The sequence below is a fragment of the Pseudoliparis swirei genome, chromosome 24 (assembly GCF_029220125.1).
Source record: "Pseudoliparis swirei isolate HS2019 ecotype Mariana Trench chromosome 24, NWPU_hadal_v1, whole genome shotgun sequence".
Taxonomy (NCBI): domain Eukaryota; kingdom Metazoa; phylum Chordata; class Actinopteri; order Perciformes; family Liparidae; genus Pseudoliparis; species Pseudoliparis swirei.
In genome coordinates this window covers 8463623-8474212 of record NC_079411.1, presented here as the reverse complement: position 1 = coordinate 8474212, position 10590 = coordinate 8463623, and the positions used below count along the sequence as shown (strand labels likewise).

The 10590-nt window shown below is 41.3% G+C and overlaps 2 protein-coding genes across 2 annotated transcripts; both read right to left on the bottom strand.

The window, feature by feature from the left end:
* Nucleotides 1-52: 52 nt before the first annotated feature.
* tmem187 (transmembrane protein 187) lies at nucleotides 53-4002 on the bottom strand. Its single transcript, XM_056410088.1, is given in 2 exon segments — nucleotides 53-1642; nucleotides 1644-4002. Coding segments are annotated over 2 exon segments (780 nt in total). The 5' UTR covers nucleotides 2273-4002; the 3' UTR covers nucleotides 53-1491.
* Nucleotides 4003-4505: 503 nt separating this feature from the next.
* Nucleotides 4506-10132, bottom strand: saraf (store-operated calcium entry-associated regulatory factor). The gene is made up of 7 exons (XM_056410084.1): nucleotides 9913-10132; nucleotides 9226-9404; nucleotides 8311-8509; nucleotides 7923-8216; nucleotides 7531-7687; nucleotides 7164-7240; nucleotides 4506-5104 (listed from the first exon to the last, which is right to left on the bottom strand). The coding sequence occupies exons 1-7, from the start codon at nucleotides 9980-9982 to the stop codon at nucleotides 5079-5081; spliced, it is 1002 nt and encodes a 333-aa protein (XP_056266059.1). The 5' UTR covers nucleotides 9983-10132; the 3' UTR covers nucleotides 4506-5078.
* Between the last annotated feature and the right edge of the window lie 458 nt (nucleotides 10133-10590).

The window sequence follows — 10590 nt, the reverse complement described above, 5'->3', positions numbered from 1 at the left end:
AGATGATTAAGAGATCTTCTGAACAAAATATTGTAGCTTTACTAACACAGAATTGGTGGTTGAACATAATTTTATTTAAAATTATACAAAATCACGTCATCAATATAGCTGTTATAGTGCAACAAAGGGGAGGAAATTGATGTAGGAAATGAATTTTGTCAGCCTACATTATATTACAGTGAAGTTATTATATATTGTTTCAATAAAATATTTAGAATAATTCATAATAATAATTATAAATATTTTTTCTCCAAAATGACAGCTGTAGTACAACAAAGAGGGGCCCATTGATCTATGATGTTAATGATTTCAGCGTACACCATCTTACAGTGGAGCTATTGAATATTGTTTCCATAAAATATTCAAAATTTGATGTATTTTCCTACATCAATGTGGAGCCCATTGATGTGGGGAAATGATTTCACCCTATTACAGTTAAACTATTTAATATTGTTTCCTTAAAATATTTTCAATAATTCATAATAATTATTCCAAATAATTTGTTTTCAAATTGAAAGCTGTAGTACAACAAAAAAAGAGCCCATTGAATGTATGCTATTACTTATTCCACCCTGCACCATCTTACAGTGAAGCTATTGAATATTGTTTCCATAACATATTCTTAATAATTCATATAAATTATTTTAAATCCCATTTCTTTTTCAAAATAACACTTGTAGTACAACAAAGGGTAGACCAATGATGTATGAAAATTCAAATATGTCAGCCGACACCATTTTACAGTGGAGAGATTGAATAATTATTTGAATACGTATTTCCTGGATTGCTTTTTGCAGACGGTCCCTGGGCTCAGGTCCCACAGCTGGCCGCACATTGAGACCAATGTTATTCGTCCAGTTCGGAGACCGGACGGTTTTGGTAAAATTAAGGTTGTAGCTTGTTGTCGACATCACTACGGTCACAGAGGTGTCGTTTGTGTTTTAACTCCGTTTTGCGAGAGAGCTATTGAGTGAATCTGTGAATATCTTTCTAACTTTACCGAACTACGATGTACAAGTGTTTAAGTGTACTTAATACAAGATCATTTATAAAACAGAAAGAGTCAACAAATAAGTATTTTGGATGTTAATCCTTTCAGTGTGCGGGGGCCAATATTTGCATATTGATTACTATCTAACAAAGGTATGCACATCACCACTTTCATTAAATTGTGCAGGCTATAAGACAGGTGGTATTTAGGGATTTGGAAATATTTACATTTCCCCTTTTTTCTTCTTCTTTGGTCTACGACTCTACAACATATGCCCCCCTGTCCCATGTTGGACAAAATCTGTGATTTTGTTTTTCTTCCTATTATTTTCTTGCTATGTAAATATTTGGACACTTATACAATATGAAGGCATTAGCAAATCTAAGCCAATGGAGTATATGATGTTGTTGATATAATCACGCCTGTGAGTAAAATCACACTGTATGAAAGAGTCTCTCGACTACTTGTCTTCTTGGCGGGCTCCTCGGCTCCGGTGGTTCTCAATCCTGCCGTGTGGCGATCTTTCCCTGCGCCCTCTGCGTTAATGTGGTCAGGAAACAGAAGCTGAAATGGAACTGCATCACGTCGCACACTTTGGACCAGAAGTGTCCGGTGAGCCTCTGGAACAGCCGGTACCGAGCGAGCCAGTGCCAGCAGCTTCAACACCACGAATCCCGCGCACGACAGCACCGCTAGCAGTAGATATCTCCGCGTGCGACCATCCCCGTGCGCAAGCTGCACGCGAACTCCCTTGTACATCGCGAGGGCGACGTGACACCCCAGCGCCAACTCGAAGCCCCGCTCGTGCGTCAGCGCCAGGCCGTAGCTGAGGATAGAGGAGAGTTCGTGCGCGGCCGCATGCAGCGCGCTCCACTTCGCTGGCCCCCGTTCTATGAAGCCGATCCACACCGGAACCCATGTGAAGATCGGTAAGGTGACCCACTGGTCGAGTACGGCGGGCGCACGCCGCAGCAGCGCCAGGCGTGCCCACTGCACGGGTCCGTACAGGACAGCCATGAGGGCGAACACCTCTCTCATATAGCGGCTGTGCGAAGTTTCTTGGACGCCTCTGGGCCACAGCCAGTACAGTCCTATGTAGATGTAAGCCAGGTTGACCAGACAGTTACACGGCATCGCCAGGAAACCAGGCAGGCCAGCAACTATTGGCTCTGCGTAATGGTCAGAAGACAAGTCCACCTGAACTTCGTCGAACAGGCTGGTGTTCGCCCAGGCAACACAGAGCACAAAGGGCACCGTTACGTGGAGCAGAGCCGACTTCATTACTGCTTCTGAGAAAACACAAGCTGGAATGGCTGAAGCTCGAAACGCTGCAAAGTGTTCTGAAAGTCTGGGCTAAAACGTAGGAGCTGTTGTTTTTGTTCCGGGTTTCAAAATCACATGGTTGAAGGTGGAGGGTTTTGATTGGCTGCATTGCTGTCCAGTTTTTAAAAAATCAATGCATTCAAGAGGAGTGGAAGGAGGGTCCAACATGAAAACACAAATTATTTACGTAAAAACATCATTCAATATTAGCCATCTTGATTCCCTTAATAGCTGTATGCTGTATGTTCAGGTACAACTACTTCTGTTTCGGCAAAGTTTAACATCAGGAAGTTGCAGGTCATCCTGGTTTTGATGTCTTTATGACATGACTCAAAACATATGTTTGAGTCATCACGTTTAATTCTATGTGTGATAAAATGGGCTTTCCACTACACCTCTTTTTAAAACGGGGATGCAGGCTTGATACGGCCACTCTCAATAAAGCTGTCTTTAAGACATGCTTGAAGTTTAGTAACCGGTTGGTTTCATCTGGCTTGACCGATAGATATCATTTATTGTAATTTTCAGACCTACAGGTGCTTTCTGCTAGGAAACTGTTGTCTGACATCACAAAATAATGGAAGTGCATTGTAAATCAACTAAAAAACAACATAAGATATATTTGCCTGCATTTCATTGAAATAAAACACACATATAAACATACAACTAACTATATTCTCTGTACTCATGTATAACCTACGGCAGTGTTTCACAGACCTTTTTCCTGGGGACCCACTTTTGAAAAAAGACAAAACTTTGCAACCCAATTTACAAATAGGAGTGACTGTGGTTCATTGGTAGAGCAGTCTCATCCTTCAATCAGAGTATCGACAGTTTGATTCCCGGCTCCACTAGTCCATGTGTCCCGGGACAGGGATGTTGTATGTGTACAAATTGTAAAGCCCTCTCAGGCAAATTTGTAATTTGTGATTCTGGGCTATACAACATCAACTGCATTGGGTAAGACACTTCACACCAAATTGCACCTGCAGGCCGTCCGTGCGGTGAATGAATGATTACGAATGTCAGTTAGAGCCCTGATGGGCAGGTGGCACATTGCATGGTAGCTCGTCCCATCAGTGTATGAATGAGTGCGAATGATGACATGAAGTGTTAATGAGCTTTGGGTGGTCGGAAGACGAGAAAACTGATGTACAAGTACAGTCTATTTTTAAAGGCCTCATCTATAAATACGAAGAGCACATTTAATGAAAAATGAACAATGCTGAATATTTGTACTCCCATTTCCGCATCACTTTTTATATTCTTGAATGGTAAACCAGCCATTTTGAAGATATATACATTTGATAAATGTTTTTAACTTTGTTTAATGACAACTTATGCACATGTAAAATACTTTATAATTCAGAATGTACGTGTTTCTACTTTTGAGAATGAGAGTAAAAAAGCAGACTTTTTTCTTTTCTTTTAATTAGCTAGTTACCAAAATGTCATACATCCAAATAATATATTGTCTTAATAAAACACTGTTCAAAATGTATTTTGTTTTACTTAGTTCATTAAATTAAGGCAAAAGAGCATATAAAGAATGAAAAAAGTAAATTGAAAAAAATAAATAATAAAAATGTAAATAATATATGTCATGATTTTTACCTCATGTGTTTGGATATTCTTTTTTCTATATCTACCTTTTCCTTTATGTCAGGGGTGTCCAAACTTTTTGCAACGAGGGCCAAATGTGATGTAAAGATGTCCGGGGGCCAATAGTTCCTTTCGACATTTTTTTTAACCACAAAAGTTACATCAAAATACACTGTTATAAAACAATTAATTTTTACTGTCACAATTACTTTTATTTTTTAAATGACAATGTAACCACATATAATATAATATAACCAAGTCTGCCTTTTCAGTCAGCCCACCACGTAGGCAGAAACGACATGCCGCTGTCTAAGATACAATCAATGACATACGACCGTTTAGTTGAATAAAACAACCTGACATTATTTCTGTTGTAATCTGGCGCTATAGAGAACATTTCAGCGGGGCGGACACCCACCCTGTTCTGATGGTAGGGGAAACACTGTAGTAATTCCCACCGCTCCTGAATGCGGCGCCCTCAATGTCAACTTTTCTCTTTTTTTTTGCCGTCGCCATGGCAAATAGGTTACGAGAAGATCTCGCGCCACGGATGTAGAGCCAGATAACATTGGAAAGGAGGAATTACGTCTTTCAAGTTTTTATGATTGATTTATTCTGACAAATCTGGGGGGCCAGAAATAACACATTATATGACGGAAGCTGCGGGCCGTATGAAATCTGACCGCGGGCCGCCATTGGCCCGCGGGCCGGATTTTGGACCTGATTTATGTGAATGCAAAAGGTGCTACAGTTTATATAATTATCATACGTCTGTCAACAGGTCTGTCAACAGTAAAAAAAAAGACTGCAGAGAGAAAACCGACAGCTATTTTACCCAAACAGACTGCATGAATAAATTGATTAAATGAACAAGATCCTCTTCTTGAACACACATAATTATGCCATGCTCTTCCAAACACTGATACCTTCAGGCTAAAGCTCAAACCACACTTTCACAGAAAATCTAAAAGGAGTGCTTACATCTAAGTGACCACTCCAGAGGAAAGTAGAACTATGAAGCAATGTGACGGGTTCATCTTTCATGAAGGAAGCATCATGAGAAGACGCTTAGTCTTCTCATGATGCTTTTGTCACATTTGACCTTCCATCCAGCCAACACCGAGCCCGTCTTTTAATATTCTTAGTTTCGCCTCCATAGTCTTTATCTTCTCTTGGTTCCTCCAAAACCTGGCAAACAAAGATGTTATTCAGCCAGCTGCACCATCCGCATGTCTCTTGATGCTACTGTGACATTCATTGCATTACCCAAATTAAACTGGATGATCTAACCCTGATCTGTAATTTGGTTTTATTTCTTTCCTGCATGCCTCTTAAAAAGTCTCTATGGAATTTAGACTCAATAATATTCATTAAGGGTGGGTGACATGAATTACAATCAGTGAATGGTGAACGAACAATCTAAAAGGTATAAAGTGAACTTGATGTTAAGGGTGTTTTCACATTGATTTCTTTCAGCCTTCCTAACTTACACTTTTCATCATTTTGGCTCTGTACACCACCACAATGGATTTGTATGCAACAATATGTGAATACTTTCAGCTTTAATTTGAGGGTATTTACATCCAAATCAGGTGAACAGTGTAGGAATTACAACACATTTTATAATTGGACAAACTAATATAATCATCAATGTAATTGCCACTTTTAATACTTGGTTATAAATCCTTTGCAGTCAATGACAGCCTGAAGTCTGGAACCCATAGACATCACCAGATGCTGAATTCCATCTCCGGTGATGCTCTGCCAGGCCTCTACTGCAACTGTCTTCACTTCCTGATGCTTCTTGGGGCATTTTCCCTTCAGTTTTATCTTCAGGAAGTAAAATGCAGCTCCATTGGATTCAGGTCAGGTGATTGACTTGGCCATTGCAGAACATTTCACTTCTTTGGTTGCTTTTTCGCAGTATGCTTTGGGTCATTGTCCATCTGCACTGTGAAGCGCCGTCCAATGACTTCTGAAGCATTTGGCTGAATATGAGCAGATAATATTGCCAGAAACACTCCAGAATTCATCCTACTGCTTTTGTCAGCAGTCACATCATCAATAGATACAAGGGAACTAGTTCCATTGGCAGCCATACATGCCCACACCATAATACTACCTCCACCATGCTTCACTGATGAGGTGCTATGCTTTGGATCAGGAGCAGTTCCTTCCCTTCTCCAGACTCTTCTCATCATTCTGGTACAAGTTGACCTTTGTCTCATCTGTCCATAGGATATTGTTCGAGAACTGTACAGGCTATTTCAGATGTTTTTGGGCAAACTTTAACCTGGTCTTCCTGTTTTTGAGGCTCACCAATGGTTTACATCTTGTATTTACTCTGGTGAAGTCTTCTCTTGACTTTGACACAGATACGCCTACCTCCTGGAGCAGGGGTCGGGAGCCATATATGGCTCTTCCGGTGACGGCATATGGCTCGCGGACAATTTTGAGTTGAGAAAAAAAAAATCTCCGCCCGCCACCCTGTAATTTTTTCTATCGCGCTAGATTATAGCAGAAGTAATTTAAGGTCCCTTTTCTTAAAGAGCACGTCTTTGTTCTTTTATTAAACTAAACGTCTGTTATTGATCGTATCTAACCAGCTTTTAAAGAATGTACCAAACAGTTGATTTGGCCACACCTAATGTTTTTGCTATCTCTCTGATAGGTTTGTTTCGATTTTTCAGTCTAATGATGGCTTGCTGGACTGATAGTGACAGCTTCTTGGACTTCATATTGAGAGTTGTCAATGAAATAACAAGGGAATAACACACACCTGGCCATAGAACAGTTGAGCAGGCAAGTGTCCAATTACTTAAAAAGGAGGGGCCACATATAAAATGTGTTGTAATTCCTCCACCGTTCCCCTGATGTGGATGTAAATACCCTCACATTAAAGTCTGCACTTAAAGCACATCTTGATTGTTTCATTCAAAATCCATTGTGGTAGTGTACAGAGCCAACATGATGAAAATGTTGTCAATATCCAAATATTTATTGACCTGACTGTATGTAAACACACTCAAAGAACTTGGACCCCTCTGCAACTAACTATATGAAAAAAAGGTTAAGAATCTGACAAAGTCAAAAGCTGTCCTTTTTCTGTTGGTCCACTTTAAGACGACTGACTTTGTATAGTTTTAAAAAGACCATCTGTGAAAACATCTGCAATAGCAATGCCTTTTATCAATATCTTTATGTCAGAGGTGGTAACAGGTTGATGTGTGCCAACAGGCAGTCCTACCTGTAGCAGTGTGTGTCCCAGAGGAAGATGGCGGATGTCTGCTGCTGCTGGAAGCGGAGTGGTCATAGTGCTGGCTTCTGTAAAACAAACATACAGCACAAAACAACAAGAATGCTCTGAATAGAGTAGACGTGGAAGAATTCCTGCTTTTCCAATACAAGTGATGTATTTTAAATAAAAAAAATACACACACACACACACACACACACACACACACACACACACACACACACACACACACACACACACACACACACACACACACACACACACACACACACACACACACACACACACACACACACACACACACACACACACACACACACACACACACACACACACACACACACACACACACACACACCTCTGACGACCAAAGAGATATCCCAGCATCCCTCCTGTTCCCATGCCGGTCCAGAAGCCACCACCTGTGCCAGGAGGAGCTTGGCCTCCTGAGTACTGTTGTCTGTGAGTGTAGTCACTGTGGAAACCGTACCCTGGGTTCACACCACCAGGATTGCCTTAACACAGCACAAGAACAGATTTAAGATTTCAGCAAGGTAGTTATAATCTGTATCCATACTACAGCACTTATTCAGCTTTTTCCACAATAAAATAAACGATAACAATCCTGCACATATTCCGTCACAAAGGAATGTGTTACTTTTAAGGAGCGTTTTCCAAGGAGCATCTGCAGTGCAAAGCCAAACATCTATTGTTGCCCTACAATCATGTTTCTCTATTTGCATTAGCTACCTGTGAAGTCAGGTTTGAATCCCGGGGGCGGTGGTCCTGCAGTGGAGCCATGGTGATTATCTCTGGGATAACCTGCCTGTCCACTGGTCTGCCCCCACTGGCCCGTGTTCCCACTGAGGAACAGCTTGTAGATGCCGTAAGCTAAGAACAGAAGCACGGCAACCACAAGCAGACCTCCTGAGTCTCCGCTGCCTGAGGGTTGGGAGCTCTGATGGCTCTGCTGGCTGGGCTGATGGCGTTGATGCTGGTTTCCAGAGAAAGCGCTGAAGAGACTAGAGGCAAAGCCACCGAGACCTCAGACAGAAAAAACAGAAAGCGCATGTTTCTAAATATCTTGTCCTTGTGTGAAAATGAAATTTCATTAATTTCACATCATCCATCCTCCTACCTCCAAATCCCTTAAATCCACTTTGGGAACCCGCGCTGCCTTGTGACGTCCCCCGGCCCTCTTCAGTCAGCTCAAGTGTGTACTCCAGCCCACAGGAGCCCTTCAGTATGAGGGCATCTGCAGGGTGGCTGTAGCCCTCACAGTTTACCTCAATGCGACCGAATCGGTAGGCTTTGTCCATATCAGTCTTACACTCCCACTGTGAGGGGGTCACCACATCATTAAATACAATTTTCCTTGATGTGTTTGAATATGAAAATACGTTATCTTATTCAAACACACTGAGGATGAGGGTTCTTTACACAGTTACACACAAACGCTTACTGAATAAAGAGCAGATATGAGTCCTATTACACATATACCTCAGTTTACACCTATGTGCGTTGGGGAAACTGGAATGAAAGTTTGAATGATCAGCACCATGATTGATGTAATGTCCCCCACTCACTCTGCAGGTGTCCCGACCAATACAAGGACAAGTTCTTTCCCTGGCTTCCCATCAGCAAACTCAGCTAATGTTAGTACCAATATTTCTCATTATTTTTTGGCTGACATATACATTGATATATTGAGGCAAATATTAAAACTATGGTTGGTATGCAGCCCTGTAGTTTGGCCACACTGGATTTGAATAATTCTTTAAGCAAAAAAGTTAACTTTTCAGCATCTTCTGCGACTGTAAATTGAGGATTTGGGTTTTTTAGAATGTCTGTTGGGTAAATTTAGCTATATGAACTTGGATTTTGGGAAGTGTGATGGTAATTTTTCACACTTTGATTTAATTTTGTACCACAATATTAATTGAGAAAGATGTCTATAGATGTATCAATTGCTTTAGTCCAACTCCTGAGCAAATATTATACTCCATACACCTTGTTTCTCGTCCTAGCTGCCCACCAGACCCTCCTTCCTCACCTGTATGTCCACTCCGTCCCAGCCTTTGTTCCGACATTGGACCACTTCTGGGACGAAGGCCTGGCATCCCGCGGAGCCTCCAACACACTGGAGCTGAGGCACTGGGATGGAGCGCCTCGATGTGGAGTATCGATCCTTGTACAAAGTCAATGCCTGGATGTCACGCAGCAGCACGCTGCCTGCAGTGGGGAGAGGATAACATGTCATATATATACACACGCACGCACGCACGCACGTACAAAATTGAAGAATCTAAATTTAGAATGTTGTCATCATACCTTTCAGATAAATAATGAAATATATTGGCCCACTGTAAATAATAACTTACTAAGTCAAAGGAGAGGCTATTAAATTATATGATAATGCAACAGAAGTATTTGGCAGCTCATTGTATACTGTAATGTGGCATGTGGATTTTCTTTTAGGTTCCTCTTTTAAATTCCAGTTAACATTTCGAATAGACGAATATATACTATATCAGCTCGTATTTAACCTATTTAATGAACATATTACATTTTATTTGGTTGAAAAGCTGATCCCGGAAGTTGTGTGCTCTGTTCGGCGCTGTAAGATGAGTTCTTACGTTGTTACGTATACAGATCGGGTGAATATAAAAAACTAGCAATTATTATTCAATCAATTAAAATATTACTGAACCAGGTCGACAAAAGCAATAAGGTTACCTACCGTCGTCCCAACTCGTGATGTGTCGCACCAACAAAAACTGCAACACAACTATAATGTCACACCGTTTCATTCTTGCCTTCTTTACCCGAGCCCGAACTAAAGTGGTAACGTCTCCCTCCGAGTTAAATTAAGCTTAAAGTACACCTAACTACTGCTGATGAAAAGCACAACAACCCATAGAAATAGATCATTTAACTTCCGTGTTGCGTCATCGGGTTTTGCCCTCGCAACCAATGACGGACGTGCACGACTGATCTAGAGCGGATGAGAGCAGAGCGAGAAGACATTGGTTCACAAGTTACGTATGACGTAAATGTGTGAAATCTGTAAGTGTTGCCAGGTCCGCGGTTTTCCCGCGGAATTGGGCTACTTTTTAAGTGTTGCCGCGAGTTGAATTTTTTGTCCGCTGGTTCGGGTAGACCTATTTTGCATGCAAATTACATGAATATCTTTAAATAAAAATCCATATTTAAAATGAAATAATTTATTTATACCCAAATCCTTGTGTTGTTACGAGATGTGCCGACGCTTCGAAGCGTGTGTCGAGTAATATGGAGGGGGCGTTTCCTCGAAGCGCGTATCGAGGCTTGCTTCATTTAGGGGAGGAGCCAAAAATGATGACGTCCGAAGCCTCGCTGCCCGGCTGTACCACGTGACTGCTTCGGGAAGTGGTTCAGA

Coding starts and splice junctions, on each gene's coding strand:
- saraf (XM_056410084.1), bottom strand. CDS start 9,982: ATGAAACGGTGTGACATTATAGTTGTGTTGCAGTTTTTGTTGGTGCGA. Junction 9,405..9,912: donor CATCACGAGTTGGGACGACG/GTAGGTAACCTT, acceptor TCCCCACTGCAG/GCAGCGTGCTGCTGCGTGAC. Junction 7,241..7,530: donor TATCTCTTTGGTCGTCAGAG/GTGTGTGTGTGT, acceptor TTTGTTTTACAG/AAGCCAGCACTATGACCACT.